General features: G+C 35.3%; 3 protein-coding genes across 5 annotated transcripts in view; 2 read left to right on the plus strand and 1 right to left on the minus strand.

Moving 5' to 3' along the window:
- The first annotated feature begins 3721 nt into the window (after positions 1-3721).
- LOC116015678 (F-box protein At2g32560-like) lies at positions 3722-8040 on the plus strand. The gene is made up of 5 exons (XM_031255829.1): positions 3722-5118; positions 5240-5319; positions 5867-6045; positions 6854-6928; positions 7576-8040. Exons 1-5 carry the CDS (start codon positions 4462-4464, stop codon positions 7761-7763), a joined length of 1179 nt encoding a protein of 392 aa, XP_031111689.1. The 5' UTR covers positions 3722-4461; the 3' UTR covers positions 7764-8040.
- On the minus strand, positions 7460-11190 carry LOC116015679 (protein N-lysine methyltransferase METTL21A). 3 transcript variants are annotated; one of them, XR_004097681.1, is made up of 10 exons: positions 11083-11190; positions 10935-11002; positions 10375-10494; positions 9659-9732; positions 9528-9582; positions 9347-9448; positions 8993-9104; positions 8280-8449; positions 8042-8064; positions 7460-7957 (listed from the first exon to the last, which is right to left on the minus strand). XR_004097681.1 is itself a non-coding variant. In XM_031255830.1 (8 exons), the coding sequence occupies exons 1-8, from the start codon at positions 11151-11153 to the stop codon at positions 8326-8328; spliced, it is 726 nt and encodes a 241-aa protein (XP_031111690.1). In that variant the 5' UTR covers positions 11154-11190; the 3' UTR covers positions 8115-8325. The 3 variants fall into 3 exon arrangements, 1 of the variants encoding a protein (XP_031111690.1); XR_004097680.1 differs by having other exon boundaries at positions 8042-8113; XM_031255830.1 differs by lacking the exons at positions 7460-7957; positions 8042-8064 and having other exon boundaries at positions 8115-8449.
- Positions 11191-12904: 1714 nt separating this feature from the next.
- LOC116017169 (3beta-hydroxysteroid-dehydrogenase/decarboxylase) overlaps positions 12905-18379 on the plus strand; it is a 9076-nt gene continuing 3601 nt past the window's right edge. The window contains exons 1-9 of the mRNA XM_031257703.1: positions 12905-13250; positions 13479-13568; positions 13670-13803; positions 13945-14115; positions 14481-14606; positions 15090-15169; positions 16001-16199; positions 16378-16483; positions 17488-17662. Of these exons, the coding sequence (XP_031113563.1) occupies positions 13016-13250; positions 13479-13568; positions 13670-13803; positions 13945-14115; positions 14481-14606; positions 15090-15169; positions 16001-16199; positions 16378-16483; positions 17488-17662 (1316 nt within the window). The 5' untranslated portion in view covers positions 12905-13015. The remainder of the gene's footprint in view (positions 13251-13478; positions 13569-13669; positions 13804-13944; positions 14116-14480; positions 14607-15089; positions 15170-16000; positions 16200-16377; positions 16484-17487; positions 17663-18379) is intronic.

Raw genomic sequence — 18379 nt, forward strand, 5'->3', positions numbered from 1 at the left:
AGAATAATCATGGATTTGAATACTATTCTATGGAACATGTCTTATCTTTCTTCTTTATTTTTATGCTAAATGTAAATTATATAGATATTCAATTGTGTCAACTACTATGTAGTGCGATGACATTTCAGTTATCATTTCAAATGAGTGATCAAGTTTGAATACAGGTAGCATGAAAATATAAAACATATATTACAAGATGTGCGCAAAAAGTTTACAAAAACTTGCAACAAATTAAACGTATGTACACCAATGATGAGCTCCATTTCCTTTAAAATCAAAAGGAAATTCGAAATCATCCAAGGGATAAGCTATTTGTCTCATAGATAAAACACACATAATTATCGTATCACTAGGTAAAGGTAGTGGGCTTGTTTGGTTATCCGCGATTAGCAGTTAGCGGTAGCGGATTGTGTTAGCGGTTATCAAACAGCGGATTGTATTAGTTGGTTTGACCAACAGATTGTATTAGCGGTTCGTAAAAAGATGTTTGGTAAAGTTAGATATTTAGATTAGCGGTTAATATGTAAAATGACCTAAAAGGACATTCATATTATTATTATTATTATTACTATACTATTACTATTATTATTATGTAATAATAAAATAAAATTTATAATAACAATTACAACAATAGCAACAACACCACTAATAATAATAACAATAATAATAATAATAATAATAACAAAATTATAATAAAAAAAAAAGAAAATAAAAAAGAAAAGACGTAAATGATGTGGGATCAAATGATCCCACATGGAAAATTTTTGGAAGAGGAGCACTTGAGCTCCTCTATATAAGAGGAGCAATGCTCCTCTTCCAACAATAATTAGACGCTCCAGAAGCCGTAAGGCTTTGAGAGCCTTAATAAAGGCTTTCAAAATGAGAGCCTTAAATCTTAATGAAGGCTTCACAGAAGCCTTAAAAGCGAGAAGCCTTTCGACTTCTAAGTTTTTTAGTTTTTTTTTTTTTTAATAATTAAAAGGAGGGGTGTTTTGGAGAAAATATATATTTTCTCCAAAATACTAACCTCAAACGCTGCTAACAGCAGCGTTTGAGTTTTCAGTGGTTTGGAGCAATCTGCTGCTCCAAACTGCAGCTAACCAAACACTTACTTTGGCGTTTTGACTAAGTCAAAATGTCAAAGTTGGTGGATCCGTCAAAAATTGACGAATTAGCCACTAACCAAACATGTCCAGTATGGATTTCATAAGCCTTTATTAGTTACTGACTTATGAATCGGACTATATGATTGAAATCGCTAATAACTATGAGACAATTTGTATTGTCAACTCTACTTTAAGTAAATAGACAACAATATTTGAATTTGAATTGTCTCTACTATAGCTACAAACAATAAAGCATGGGCTAGGTTGTTGCAAATCGCGGATAATAAAGCATAAGTCTATACTGTTATTACTGAGTCATTAACACTTTATTTTCGTATTTTTTTTTAGTACTAATGAGTCTCTAATTCAAATATTCAATACTCCATCACAACAGGAATCGATCATCTAACCTTCCATCAAAAAGAGGGACAGATGTGTCAACTGAACACATGGTGTTTGACTTTATTTTCGTAATTAGTTGTGTTTTTGTGTTAAAAATTTGTCAATGGTACCAAAGTCGTATGTTATTATTGTCACGCCACATAGCTCATTCACAGGAACATTTGTATTACCCTTGCAAGGGTAATAGTTATTACCAGGGCCCCCCTCTGGTATTAACCTATTCTGACCTCTCAAGAATAGGTATTTTATTATAATTTCTTTTTTACCATTTTTTAAACCTAAAATTTTTTACACATTGAATTCATCATTCTTCTTTTTACGAATTTTTATTTTAATTATATAATAACTATTGTGGCTGCAGCATGCATATATATATATATATATATATATATATATATATATATATATATATATATATACACTATATTATTTATATAAAAAAAATTGTAACTAAGAGCAATTAAGGCCCCTTAAATGATGGAGCTTTTGGCTCTTTTAAGGCATCATAATCATTCCTTATGGAATAGCATTCCTATTACCTCAAAATTCATTCCGCGAACCAAACGTGCAATAAAGGAAGAAAACGTTGACAGGCGCCATCTTAGGATTTGCCATAAACCTTCCCTAGTTGTGGCTCAAGTGCTCTCCGATTCATATGCGAATGTATCATTATCAGTCCACAAAGAAACATAATTGAATAAGCTTCATGACCAAAGTGTCGAAAGATAATCTGTGGTTTAAATTAAAGAAAGAGACTACCAAGTGTTCAATTTTATCACAATATCATATGAAGCAATTAATTTGATTACAACATTTGTAAGAACTACTATACCAAATATTTATTTTGGTTTAAACATTCTAGATGGTTTATATGTTTTTTTTTTTTTTACAATTAATTGAATTTTTGAGTAGTCTATGCTAAAAAATATTATATATACATATATAATGCGGATCGGACTTCTTGTGCTCACAATATAAGGCTTTTGTGAGTTTTATTAAAGCTTTTTAGTATAGGTGGGGGAGAGAAGGAAAAAAAATTACTCCGTTTTGCAAATGAGAGTTTTTTGTGAGACATACTGTCCTGTAAAAAAGTTGTGTTCATCACCTTAGGTGCGCAACGCACATCAGACGCACGTGCTAGCTGGGCACGTAAAATTAATTTTTTTTTAATTTTAAAATTTCTCTCTCTCTCTTTTCTCCTACCGCTAAGGACGCCTGTTTTTTGGTCAAATCATAATTTTCTCATGAAGGTACACTAGATCTTGGATTCTTGATAAGAAATTTTTAAGTTAAATACATTTTCAACTCAAATTAAAGAGTCTACCAACCAATTCTGCAATTTTTTAGTTGTCAATTGATTAGTAGCTGGAGACTAGTATTCTTTTAATAATGGCCCTCTAAGCCCCACGATGTGGCTTAGTTGAGTACGATGATGCTTTGCTTGTTAGCATCAAAGTGGTGCTTCCTTCATGGGCCTGAGATTGCCCCCACCCCCAAGTTGGTATGCCACGCAAAGTGCATTTGCCTAAGAGCATTCATATCAGGAGATCATTCACGATTTTTAAGACTAAAATTGTCACATAGAGAAAAGAGAACGTAATAGAGAAAATAAAATTGCTTTAATTATTAGGGGTGTTTCGAACAATGTTTGCGTAGCAGAAAGATATATAACATGAAGGAGCTGTGCGCGTTGCGAAACGCGCACAGTGCACACGCGTCCGACACATCTGACAAATTTGTTTAAAAAATTAGATTTGTTTTATTTTTTTCTTTATTTTCATTTTTTTTCTTTAATCACACTTACAAAAACTCATAAAAATTTTTTAAAAAAAAAACTTCATAAGGATAATGTAACACCAAACTCTCACTCTCACCTCCATTATTAAGATTCTTTGATTACTTACACTTACAAGTTGCACTGTGCAGTGAACTGCGAATCAAGAAAAGGCCACCCAACTTTGCTTCGGAAATTGAAATCCACACAAACATAAATTAAACCAAAATGCAAACAACTCAGAGCCTTCCTTCAACCTTGTCAGGTTTAAGAAAGAAAAATGAATGAGCCAAAAATACACAACTTGATTTTGGCCTAAACAGTCTGTATCTCAGTCATTTCCAGACAGAGAGAGAGAGAGAGAGGGAGAGAGAGAGAGAGAGAGCAGGGGATTGCTTGTGGGGGTGGAGGAGGAGGAGGGAGAAGAGGGCCCCACACGGGTCCACTCCACGCAATATTCGTCTTCAGCCCCCAAGAGATTCTGTCCGTGGCTGAATTTTATTTTTTTATTATTCCACATTTTTGTCTGCACACTTACATGATTATATGTTTAATATTTGCCCAGTTGAGGTAAGGTTGGATTTGCTACCTAATCAAACTTGGAAAATCCCAACAACCTCAAATCCTCATCCTGCACTTCCATCATTTACCTAGTACACCTCCCTGGTTTTTGTTTCTTTCCAATGATTTCCATATTGTCTTCAGAAAAATCACAATTGAAACAGGGCTGGGGGTGAGCAGAGAACTCACCCCTTAACATTTTTCACCTCTGGGGTTTCCACTTTCCCCTTTTTTGTTGATGGGTTCATCTAAAAATCCATTCTTTAATGTGTGTGTGTAATTTGAGTAGTGGTCAAGTTTTGTTCTTCAACATTGGAGGTCTTTCTGGGGTGTTGTTTGAAAGATCTTGGGGAGACCCACTGATTGTATTGTGTGGTTTAGTGGAACCAATTGGTGTTCGAAAGCTGGTGTTTTTTGACTCCTTTTTGAGGAGGTTGTAGGAATATTGTCTACCACTATCAATAGAAGTGTTCAATACTGTTGGTACATAGAAAAAAAGTTATGATGTTTGCTTAGTTATTGGCTAATTGGCTAATTGGCTTATTGCCATTGCTTGTTCTTCCAAGGTTGGTGGCCTAACTTTTATTTGATGCCTAACTTTAGTCTTGCCATTTTCAAATGTTTTTCTTCTTGATTACTTCCTTTACTTTCATCACCCTTTTGTACAAGTCTTTGGCTTTCAAGCTAGTTCCCACATGGGGTTCTGAATTTAGATTGATATCGTTCCGCCTTTGGAAAGATTTGTCTCTCCTAGCCTTGATTAGGAAGAATACACGGGTGTTAGATTTGATTCCTTTAAGAATGTTGCCGCTGAGGAGTAAACCTAGTGGCTGCTCTCACGTTGAGACGGTGTCCCAAATGTCAGTCCTAGATTTGCCTGATTTGGCGTTAGAGTGCATTCTTGAAAAGGTCCCTCCCGAGGGGCTTTGCCACCTGGCTAGCGTGTGTAGCTCGTTGAGGGAGAGATGCATGAGTGACCATCTATGGGAGAGGCACTTGAAGCAGAAATGGGGCGGGATTATCGGTCCTGCTGCCTACAGGGAATGGCAGTGGCATATTGCCTTGAGAAAGGATTCGAGATTGTTTAACCAAGCCAAGCAGAAAGGCTTGGTGAGTTATCTCTCCCGGTTGTGGCCTGTTTCTGTGATTGTCGGCCCGAATTTGGGCGCTGGTGACAAGGGGAATAATTTGCCCCCTATTGATTCCGTCATGTACTGGTATCTTGCTCTCGAATCTGGCAAGTTTTGGTTCCCCGCTCAAGTCTACAACCGAGAGGTATCAGTCCCATTCGTTCTTTCAAGATTTTTTTCCTTCATCGAGTTATTCAGCTTTAATGATTTTCGTGATTTGTCATTGGTTTTAAATTTTTCATATAAGTTTATGGTGTCTGCTGCAGAATGGTCACGTTGGGTTTATGTTATCTTGCTATGATGCTGAACTTAGCTATGATCCCCGGACCGACACTTTCCATGCTAGGTAACGTATAAAACTAACCTTGAGTCTTGTTTCCCGGTGATTTCCATATATGGTGTATTTGTTTCTTTTTAAGCAATATGCAAGCATAACTTATCGTCGTTGTCATTCCTTTTACTGAATTTCTTAGCAATTGGAATCTTTGGTTCTCGAAGTATTATTTTGCGATGGGTGTCCTATAGAATGTCTGGTAGTGAATGAAAGACCATAGTAATAAACCGCAATTTCTGACCTGAATCCTACTATCAGCATAGGAATCCCAGAAGACCTACGGAAAGAGATGAACTGTAAAAATATATGTATCTTTCCATGCCCTTTTAGGTTCTTTAACAATAAAATTATTACTGCCCTTTTGTGCAGTCACAAATTTGCAATCTTTATCGATACTCGTTACCTTGTCCAGTTATCTTTTATCTGAAAGCAAAGGTAGGAAATTGATGCCTAGAATGGAATAATGGATTATGGAGATTAAAAAAAAATGTTGTCCTATAACTAGTTTTAGCATTGGGATATTAAAGTCAGTTTTTTTTTTTTTTTTTTTTACTGGCAGATATCCACCTCATGGTAGGATGGCAGTTGCAATCGAGACTGGCGTGACATGGGATAGACTAAGAGCTCCTCTCGTTGATACCCCTGCACACGATCTTCACATCTCGGATTGCTTGTATGATTTGCGCCCTGGAGATCATATTGAGATCCAATGGAGAAGAAACAAAAAATTTCCTTATGGTTTGTTCTTGATACTATACATTCCTAATATCTTTGAGCATAGAGTTTTACTTTCCCTCAACTTCTTTTTAAAGCAAAAAACATACTAAAATTTAGGTAAATTTTGCAATCATTTTGCCGGGGCATTACTTTTTCATGTTTTCTTCTCTTTCATCCTTATAATATGGGCTGGTAGTGAGCTGCCTTAAGATTCTTTGTTGTGGATGAAGTGTTACATAGAGGGTAGACTAAGGGTGTGTTTGGAAACCAGGAAAATGTTTTCTGGAAAATGAGTAGACTAAGGGTGTGTTTGGAAACCAGGAAAAATGTTTTCTGAAAAATGAGTCATTTTTCAGAAAACATTTCCCTTTTCAGTGTTAACCGGATGTTACTTCCAAATCTCTTAACCGGATTTTTTTTGGGGGGTGGGGTGTTTGGCAGAGAAGGGGGGCGGCATATTTTCATTTCAGAAAACGTGTTGAAGTTTTTGAGCTGGTTTTAATTGACTGCTTTTAGGAGGCTAGTGCAATCTTTTCATTGTTAATAAGTTTGGAATATAGTCAAGAATGCTGAATATATAAGTTTATATCTATCTTGTTTTAAAAGTATGTTTTGCTGTGTGGGCACTTGTGATTGGATAGGTAAAATGTTACATCAGCTGCTGAATAATGGCACTTTCTTATTCTGGTTTTAGACGGATGTGAATCTATCAGTTATCTTGAAACACGACTTAACTCGATTTATTCTTTGGAGATATGATCAAATCTATATGTATTATCCACGGGATTTTTTCAAATAATTGATTTGTAATGTGTGGAAAATCATGCAGGCTGGTGGTATGGTGTTGTTGGCCACTTGGAAACATGTGATGGGAATCAGAATTATTGTCGTTGTCACGAATGTGGTGAGTTCCCTACGTGAAATTTTCCAAACCACTCGATTCTTACTTGTCTGTGCATAGTTAGAAATCATCTTGTTTTTCTTCGTTTCGTTCCTAGCTAGGGGGAAGGGCGATTCTTTCCACCCTTCCCTCGCTCTATCTATCGGTCACCTAGGAGTATTTATTATTTAGCCTTGCAGGGTGGTCCTTGTTGGGCCACCCGGGATTCCACGTGCCCCATGCTACTTGGATCAAAGCCTAATTCGGGTTTGAGGGAGAGGGTGAGGATTAGTGGCTGTGATTCTCACCCATTTCATAAGAAAATGACTTGAGACTTATATGCAGTTAGTGCATAGGTGGAATCTGAAACTAGCATTCATTATCTCGAGTTTGAACTTTCTTCTGGTAGGCCCCTTCTTGGCTCCCATTATTCTAAGAGTGGGGCTTCTTAGCAGTTGGTCCCTAGACAAGTCTTTCTAGCTTGTCATATTTTCTTCCAACATCATAATAAGTGTTGTCTCAGTGGATCATTTCAGATTTTAAGGCCAATCAAACTGCAAGAAACATTGAATTCATTTTTTTGTGCCATGATTCATCAATCCTAGTCTGTTCTTAATTAAATATGATCACAAAGCTAATAAACAATTCTGGCCATCTCATATGCTGTGCAGATACTGTAGTGCTCGAGTTCAATCAGTATTCACCTGGTTCGCGGTGGAGAAGAACGAGTGTTAGAAGAAAAGACCATCGTGAGGAAGGAAACGAGACAGATGGGTTCTACGGAGGAATCCAGAAAGTTGAGAGCAGAGAAGTAATCTCTACGTGGAAGCGGCTATGGCCTGCTGAAGTCCTGGAATAGATTGCCAGAACAGGCACACTTGAAATAGCAGTTTTTAGGGGAAGAATTGAAGAAATCCAATGAAGTCTACATTTTCATGAGGTTATTCTTTTTAGTGGTCAGTGGGTAAAACCGTAAAAACTGTTTACCTTTGTAGGGGGTGTTTGACACTGTAATTCTGTAAATTGCATCCTGTCCAGATCCAAATTCATGGACTGTAATTTCCACGGTGCACTGCATTTGTTCAGTTAATCTTATTGAACTAAAGCAATAGATTTTAAAATTGTTCTGAGCTTTACCACATATTCTTCTTCCTGGAATGCTGAAATGCATAAGAGGTGTGAAACATGTATTATGAAGCCAGTTAAAATCTGTCCAAAAATAAAAAGGTTAAATAAACTCCCAAACATTAATGAAAACAGCTATTTTGTTCAACTCAAGAAAACGTTTTAAAACAACTTGCAATATGTTTTTGTATACAACTAGAACACGATGATGATTGAAAATTTAACAACTTTGTTGGAAAGCGAAAGGCACCTGACTTCCTCGTTTGCTTGAGAATTCTTGTAGTCAGAGTCCAATTCTACTCCCTAATCTTTATCTCAAATATGAGCCCTTCAAGATTTTTTACCACAGATCGTGTCCCAGCTACTTCACTTATCTGCAAACCATGTCGAGTTGCTTCATTAATGACCATGGCATCCATTCTGCAGAGAAAATCAACATTCCGTGTAAGCAATACCAGAAAAACATTTATACTTTCTTTTTTGTCAATAATTTTGAATAATTTTACCACAGGGCTTTTCAGCAACTGGTTCAGAAGTAAAATTTATTTTATTAAATTGCTCACTGTTGACTGTTTAGGTCATTACAATCTCTGCAAATTTTTGTCGACAGAAATCTGGCATTACTTCATCAAATACTGAAATAGTTCAAACTTGTGATTTTTCTGCTTTTCATATTTATAATGAAAGGATTAAGGTAGTCCCTATTTAAGTGTATAAGCACAGCTGTTTTCATAAATTCAAAAGTATAATTCAGAACAATATTTTAATCTGATGGACTATTTTCAGTGAAAATACCTAAAATGCAGAGATAAGCTAAATTTAAACAATGATAAAACTAGGATTACCTTGAATCTATATGCAATGATAACGAAGTTATTTAATATGGAGTATATAAAAAATGTTTCTACCAAACCGAATAGCAATTCAGAACCATAATTAACCAAATTGCAGAGATGCACATACACTTTTGCTCGTGATACATATGCCAATATAAATTTGCATTTGTTTCCACCACGAACTTTGAGTAGCTGCTCCACAGTATCAAAGAGCAAAGGAACATTCGCCTGCTGAAAACTTGTATATTGTCAAGGATTATTGCAAACTGAAGATGCTTATCATATTTAAATATAGTCAATGGCTAGATTTATTGTGTACTTAGATCACCCTTTCATGAAATGCCATGGTATGGTAAGATACTAAGATATTGATAGGGATGACATTATAATACACAACTATAGTCTATAAATGTTAAATGAAACCAAACTAACATGCTTAAAGAACCTATAAAGTATAGAGATAAAATTATAATTTGGATATAAATGTCAGCTCCAAGAACTAGATCAAATCCTTCAGGATGCCCTTGTAAGATATAACTGAGCTGATCAGTATTGCCCCATTCCAGCTTCTCAGCTTTTAAACCTAAAACAAATGACGGTAAAATGAAGGTACAAGTTCATCCCAAAATGCAATTGTACTTTGTAAAAGTTAGTTTACTAACCAGCATGAGGAATGGAAATATCAGAAGAAACATGATCGATGTTTTTCTTCAGGATCTGGAGTCGCTCCAAGGTTAGATGCTGAATAAACAAAGTGCATGAATATAATTGAAATTCAAACACTTGAACTTGCCTTGAGGACCTCAGCATTGTGGTCTGTCATCACAACTTCACGACAAAATTTGCTGCACAGTATTCCAGTTATACCTGCATCCAAGACTCGGCAATTTATCAACTTCGTATTAAATAAAGAAAAGAGAAATAATTCTGAAAGGTATACTGTTATACAACTTCCATGTTCAGGTATGCATCAACAACTCAGCTTAACAGAACTGCATCAACACTACTGTTTAGTCCTCCAGCCTTGTTTCAATTCAAATGCTTAAAGTCTCAAACTATTGATGGAGAAAAGACATCTTTGAGATGCTATTCCCTTACAATTCCCTGGAACCTTAAGCATACTAAAGTGAAAGTAATTACCTTTCAACTAGTTCACGTAAGAACATGGGTGCCAAGTAAAGTTAATGAGCTCATACGAAACATGGATAAGGAAGAAAAGAGAGAACCATGTATTGATTGGATACACAGGAGGTGGGCGAATGAAGGAAGATGGATTTTTAACAGGACTACTATTTGTAAAACAAATTTCCACTTCTCCACTTCCAATTCAAAAATTTCACCAAACTGGTAATAAATTGATTAAATGAACAAAAACTAGTTAAGTAACAGTACCAAACTATATCCATTCATCCATTTTCATCAGTGAAGCTCCAGCTATTTAAGGACTCATAACATTAGAAGAACAGAGATAATAATAAAGAACTCCTAAAAAGAAATAGGATTACTAACCAACGCCAGAGCCAAGCTCAATAACAGAACATCCTTGGAGGATGTCAGCATTCTTTGCAAGATAATCGTTCAAGAGTACTGCCCCAGGCCAAACCAACTGTCCCGTCAAATCAAAATCAGCTGCCATACCAATTGTTAGTTCTAAGTTGCCATAGACATGAATTTAGAAAACACACACTAGACACATGCAATGAAATAAATTTCCCAATTAAGCACACATAAGCATAGCACTAACTTTTTTATCAGGATGAACAAGAGAAATCAATACAAAATAATATTTCCGTATGACTTAATTTTATAGTACACTACTAATACTGACATCAATCTTTTATTTTGTAGGAGTCCTCTTCAATGGCACAAACACAAGTTCCTTGGAGTTCAGCCAAACAATTTTAATATGCTCAAAAACTTAACTCCTCAAGCTCATAATAGTGGAAAATGACCCCCAAAAAAGGCACCAGATTGATCAGAGCAGATAGCAATTAGTCTAATGGGAATATTTATATACAGTAAATAATAAAAAAAAAAAAAAGAAGAAGAAAGGAAAAAAAAATGCTTACTGGAAGCAGATTGTAGGCAGTAGAGCTGAAGAACTTGAGAGCCGAATGAGAACGTCGTGAGCTCGTAGCTGCACAAAAGCAACTCAATACGCAAATTTCACAAAGGAAATACACATACATATATGCATACAAAGAGAAAAGTTCATACTTGTCGTTCATGAAGAACGACTGGTCCAACCAGACGATGTCTTCTTCTTCTTCTTCTTCTCCTCTTCTCATGTTCAGACAAATCGTGTACTCGTGTAGTAGCAGCAGTGCTGACAATGAGAAATGACCTAAGACTTGAAGTGATGGTACCTTTCGCAGCAAGAGTAGTACCATGGACCTTCAATCATAATTCTAGGGCCCGAGCCCATGTATATGAATTTGGATATCTTCACAGCCCAGTTTCAGACCCGGACCACAAATTATACCATGGATAAGGGTCCACTGGACCACTTTGCATTCTGGACCCTTGCCTAAAATGAAGGCAAATTATGTTATGGACCCGAGCCACTTTACAATGTGAACTCACTCAAGTCTATGTTCACAATTTAAAAACTCTATATTTACAATTTTAAATCTCAATATACAAAATTACATTACTCAATATTTACAATTTTTGAACTCTATATTCACAATTTTGTTATATAGATTCAAAAATTGTGTTATACTATTTAATATAGAATTATGAAATTGTGAATATAGAGTTTTTGTGAACATAGAGTCTTGAAATAGAGTTCTAAAGTTATGAACATAGAGTTCTAAAATTGTGAATATTGATATGGGTCAACATTGCAATGTGGACCCTGGTCCATGACATAAAATTTTATCATGGACCGCGGTTCACCAAGCATTGTGGACCAAGTAACAAATGACGTCGTTTTGATTAATGAAAAGTGAAAATAGACGAATGAAACGACATTCGTTCGGCGCAACTGTAGTCCCCCACTACAGTATCAGTTCAACACAAATGTAGTATCAGCCAACACAAATGCAGTATCAGTTCAACACATTTGCAGTATCAGTTCAACATAACTGCAGTATCAGTCAACACAACTGTAGTATCAATTCAACACAATTGCAATATCAGTTCAACACAACTGCAGTGTCATTTTGAGATGAACTGTAATATCAGTCACGGAAATTTACTGAAACTGTTTCTCCCATTTACTGAAACGACGTCGTTTTGTGACCTTGGACCACAATGCATTGTGGACCGCGGTCCACGGTATTAGGACTGAAAAATTGACAATTTATATGATGGAGCAATGTCCACATACATTATGAATCTCGGATCAAAATAACGAGATCTATAATTTATACTCATAAGGTACATAATTTCATAACCACAAATCCACAAAACAAAACACATACACATATTATATATTTATTTATTTTTTAAATATGATTTAGTTATATAATTTGTATTCATAAGCATATAATTTCACAACACAAAATACAGAAATTTATAACATTCAAATACAAAATTCATATTTTAAAGATACAAAATATTATAATATAAGACATAAAAATTCACAACATAAAATACATACACATGCATCAAGATTTAAAGTGCATTGTGAACACTAGTCCATGATATAAGGATTGATTAATGTATTACCAAGAGTAATAAAAACATAATGACGGTGAAAGACAATAGGAAAAATTGTAATTTATGCCCCTTCATAATATGTCAATTATCAATGTCACTCCTGAATTATTAGTGGTGTAAATGTTACCCCTCAATTTTTAAAAACGGTACACATATTGCCCCTCCCGTACCGTCAAGAGGGGCAATATTTACACCACGGGAGGGACAATATATGTACAATTTTTAAAAATTGAGGGGCAATATTTACAACACTAATAATTCAGGAATGACATTAATAATTGGCATATTATGGAGGGACATAAATTACAATTTTTACAAGACAATATTTAAAGCATAATCAAAAGTGAAATAAAATAATTCGCCCTAAATACAAGTTGCCACAGTAACCATCTTCAGTTCTCCACTGCTCCACTGGTTCTGAACTAAACTTTCATATTTCTTCCATAAAAAGAAGTTAAAATTCTGCAAATTCTACTGGAGAGTAACAATGGTGGCCGGGGGAGAGAAATGGTCAGTGGTGACGGGCGGTAGAGGCTTTGCGGCGCGCCACTTGGTGGAAATGCTAATTCGCTACAACATGTTCTCCGTTCGGGTCGCGGATTTAGGTCCTGAAATTAAGTTGGAGCCTCACGAAGAACACGGCACTCTCGGCCAAGCACTCCGATCTGGCCGCGCAGTCTATGTGTCCATGGATCTCCGGGACAAGTCCCAAGTACTCAAAGGTTTTCTACTTAATATCTTCTGTTCTTATCATTTTCACAGGAGATGTTATACAACTTGAAGAAATTTGTTCGTTAATTGCTGATTAAATGCGAGCTTTATGTGTATTTGCAATGTCCTACTTCGAATTAAGGAGTAACATTTCCCGCAACTCATTGTTTTATAAACTGATTTAATTATCAAGTTTGGAATCTTTACCTGCTTGCTAAGTTGCTATACTGTTTCTACAGCTTTTGAAGGAGCTGAGGCTGTTTTCCACATGGCTGCCCCAGATTCGTCAATCAACAACTACCAGCTCCATCACTCAGTCAATGTACAAGGTAAAGTTCTTACTGAGCAGGATCTCTATAGGATCCTCTATTATTACTTTACTCTTTATTTCCTAATATTCCTTGTTTATATCTTTGAACATTTTAAATAGGAACTAAGAATGTAATTGATGCCTGTGTTGAGCTAAAAGTGAAGAGACTTATATACACCAGCTCCCCCAGTGTAGTCTTTGATGGTGTTCATGGAATTTTTAATGGGGATGAATCAATGCCATATCCTGCTAAGGTATAGACTATATTGATACTCAAGTGTGATTTGTGAATATAATATCCAGTCTGATTAGTATATAGCAATAGCAAGATTATTTTTTATTATAAAACATAAAAAAAAATAGCAATAATGTTTTTAGTGTATCGTTATTGCCAGCACAACGATTCGTATTCTGCAACTAAAGCTGAAGGTGAGGCACTAGTCCTCAAGGCAAATGGCATTAATGGCCTGCTGACATGTTGCATCAGACCCAGCAGCATTTTTGGCCCCGGTGACAGGTTACTTGTTCCTTCCCTTGTCACTGCTGCAAGGGCAGGGAAATCCAAGGTTATTGGAAATTCTCATCTCTTGTGCCATGTATTTACTTATTATTGCATTATTTTATGGTCTTACCTCTACCACTTCTTCCCCAAACATTTTTTTTAAAACTTATTTACTTATTCTCAATTAACATCTAAACGACATGTAAACACATCATATCTGCTATCTTGCACTTTACATCTTTGTGCTACTTATTCTCAATTTCTTTATCTAGACGACACTGATTCTCACTACTGTCTTTTCCCATGACTAAATGGAATTAGTCTTATGCTTTGTAAACACATCATATCTGCTATCTTGCACTTAATATTTAACTGTTGGAATGTTTAGAGTTATTGCATGACTCAAAGTTTCAAACCTGAATGATGCAGTTCATTATAGGTGATGGCAACAACATGTATGATTTCACTTATGTTGAGAATGTTGCACATGGTCATATATGTGCTGAAAGAGCCCTAGCATCAGAAGGAGCTGTTGCAGAGAAAGCTGCAGGACAGGTATTGTGTCCAACTGTGATGTCTTCTGTCTTGGGATAACAATCTGTTATATAGATTTCAGTGTAATTGCGGGGACAAGGATAATGTGTTGACACACAAACTGTACTAGCTTTTAAGGAATTTGTGTTCAGTTACCAGTCTTTTATTGTGCTAAATTGCTAATTTCTAGTAGGGAAGGCACTACACATACTATTCAAGAAAAGCCTTGGCTGAGTCAGCTCTCGTCATTCTATTTTGATTAGATGACATTGGAAAAAAATCTTTGAGCAGTTAGATTCTGGATTCCTTCTGCTGATTTTGTAAACTAAAATATTTTCTGGTGATCATTGTAAATGGTGATACATTTTACTGTAGAGATTATAAGTTTATAACTAAGTGTTCTCGTGTATGGGGACATTTCTATTTCTTAAAGAAGGTTGTAAGATTTGTTGATTCATGATGGTTAACTCTGATAAATGAAGTCAACTTAAATGGCTTCTGCAGGCTTACTTCATCACTAACACAGAGCCTATCAAGTTCTGGGAGTTTGTCTCGCTTATTCTTGAAGGTCTTGGCTATGAAAGGTGATTTCTTCACACACATACCCCATACTTCTTTTACATCCTTTTGAGATTTTGGCTCTTGGGTATCTGTTGATAATTCATTGTTATATGCCAGCCACTTCCACCAATTTATTTACTCTTTCATGTAATTTTTAAATATTGTATGTGAGACAAAGGAAAATATACAATTTAGGGAGAACAAGAGTCCCCTGTTTAAATGTTGAAGATTACATCTCTTTTAATACATAACTGTCAAGTCCTTTAGTTCTTCAATTGTGGCATAAATAGGATTATATAAGTGATACATTGATACTGAAATATCCATGATTAGGTGTGCTTTCATTAAACTTCTAGGGACCCTCTTTAGGATTTAGGGAAGTACAATGGATTGCAATAAACTAGCTCAGATTGATAAGCTTTCTAAAGTTGCCCCTTTTAACCAGTCAAATTTTAATGTGCACATTCAAGATAGGTTATGTTTTGCATACTAAGGTATCTAGTTTCATTCTTCAGATCTGTTTTTTTTTTTTCTTGTTCTTGTTGGTTGGCTTTGGACTGAAAGAATTATAGAAATTGGTAAGACTTTTGACTGTTTTCAAAGATAGAAGTAATTATCTGCAGTATAGACTTGCTGTGTGGAATGTGGATCTAGTGTATATAAGGGTGGTTTTAAGGTGAAAAAGAAAACTAGCTTTTCAGTTCTTGCTAAGTAAGGCTTTTAATTTTGTTATCCCCTTCAATCTGTTTTTATACCTCATCTCCTTTAAGGAATAGATGTAGGTGGTATTTTTATCATTTACAGTTTCCTTTAAAATGTATGTTATCTTTATTTCTGATTTTATTAGTATGCAGGCCAAGTATTAAGATTCCTGCCTGTGTTATGATGCCTATTGCACATTTGGTGGAGTTGACATATAAGCTCTTAGGCCCATATGGAATGAAGGTCCCACAGTTGACACCTTCAAGAATAAGACTTTTATCTCGCAGCAGGACGTTTAGTTGTTCTAAAGCAAATGATCGACTGGGCTATACACCTATTGTCCCACTGCAGGTTCTTCTCATACCCCTTGGAATTACTCAGTTGGATTTGATTTGTCACATTCACTCAACTCAACTAAGTCTAACCCCTACCTAGTTGGGGTTAAGTATCACATGAGGTCCCTAATTAATTAAATCATGGTTTCACTAATATCATTTTGCCTCTGATGATGTGATTTGTCTTCCTGTAGGAGGGTCTTAGTAGGACAATTGACTCGTACCCACATTTAAGAGCTGAAATTAAAACTAGAAAGGATGGGCCTTCCAAAGCTTCCATACTTCTTGGAAATGGAAGGGGTATGAATGAGTTGTTCTCCCTATATTTCATCTTTGTTTCTCTCTCATCAGTGTATGCAATTTGTGTGGCTTAAATTTTATGCTTGCTATGTGATATTTTTGCTTTAAGTTTACTGAAGAAAGTATTCCTGTATGATTTTCAAGCATTTGCTAACCCTCTGGCAGAACCCAATACTTTAGGATTTTATGCTCATTGTTATAACCTGACCTGATATACCTGAGGATTCTAAGCCCATTTAGATGTTGATGCACATTCACAAAATATGGCCTATTTTGTGAATCTAAATTCTAAATTGTTTTATTCAATTGAAATTGCTGTTTGAACTCTAAGATGGCATCTTGATTGTGTATTATTGTAATAGTCACTAAATTTGTACAAAATGTGCCGCCATTCATGTTTCCAGAAAGTCATACAAGATCTGCTGCCTTTTGTGTTATCAGAAAGTCTTACAAGATGTACTACTTTGTGTTTTCAAACAACAAAGTTATCTTATTTCTGTAGTATTGCCTGTTTTACATATCATTTCAGCAAAATAACTGGTTTGTAGTCCTTATGAGCTGTATTACACCATTTTGCATAGTAATCAATGCGAAAGGAATTAGATTGAAGAGTGAGTTTCCTTGACAAAGGTGTACAGCCACACATATAGTGCAAGGAAAAGTGCAACAAATCAAGTGGATATGCTATGATTACATGTAATTGAGCAATTTATGAGGCAAAACTTTACTTGGGCAATTTGTCAAGCAGAAAATAACTAATAAGAGTGAATCTTGTAAAGGAGTTGATTTAGGAACTAAAAATTAGAGAGAAGGATGACTTTTATAGTACATGCATTTGTGCACTGAAATGAGAAATCAGAATATTTCAAAATCACTCAGTGTATCATAGGATCTGTTAAATATGGTGACCTTGATTCAGTTATGATTTCATAATTTCCAACTTTATTTTCTTATCAAGTTAGGGAGTATATTCTAATCAATAGTTATGGCACTACATTTTGCAGTTGCTGATACACTTCTCTGGAGGGATAAAAGGCAAACACTCATTACTGCATTAGTTCTTGCAGCAATTTACTTCAATTTCATAGCAGTTGGATATACCATGATAACAGCAACTTCCAAGCTACTCTTAGTGGCATCTATTTTCCTATTCATCCATGGAAAGCTGCCACAGAAAATGTATGCTTCCCTCCCTCTCCCTTGCAGAACACACATATGCATGTGGACATAATGAATGAGTTTCAAAAAACTATGGAAGTACTTATACAGATGCCCCCATTTATAAAGTCATCCACTATAGAAAGCCTGAGAGGCCTACTTGCAAAATTTTGTTTAAAATCGTACTTGGTTTCACAATGAAGAAAACACAGTTTACAAGATCAAGCCTTTTAATGTGTGAGCCTTTTTATTTTACACCATTATTTAGCTCAGTAATAAACATTAAACACTAGCTTTTAGTAATCACTTTCAATAAGGCTATAGCTTGTCTGCAAATTATACCTTTTTAAAAAAAGATTTTCTATTCTTGATATTTTTGCTGTTTGTTCTATCCGTACTCTTGATAAAGCAATGATTAGTTTATTTTTTTTTTTGCTTGACATTGCCATGATATAATTTGAATTCCTTGTAGAAATGTGAAACATAGTCTTTTATTTTTGCCAGTAGATCTGCTTTAGTATTTTATCAAGCTTTCTGTGTATCAAAAAGATTCTTTATGTTGAAAGTGAATTTCAAGTTGGACCAATCTGTAATGAGCAACTGGTTATTCCAACTTTTATTTTATTCTTGAACACAGAGAGGTACATTAGGAAGGTGTGTTCACATGGGTCACCAATTCTGCTGATATGAATAAAAGAATAAGACAGTAATAAGATTTACCTTCTTTTTTTTTTTTTT

The sequence above is a fragment of the Ipomoea triloba genome, chromosome 4 (assembly GCF_003576645.1).
Source record: "Ipomoea triloba cultivar NCNSP0323 chromosome 4, ASM357664v1".
In the NCBI taxonomy this organism is placed as follows: Eukaryota; Viridiplantae; Streptophyta; class Magnoliopsida; order Solanales; family Convolvulaceae; genus Ipomoea; species Ipomoea triloba.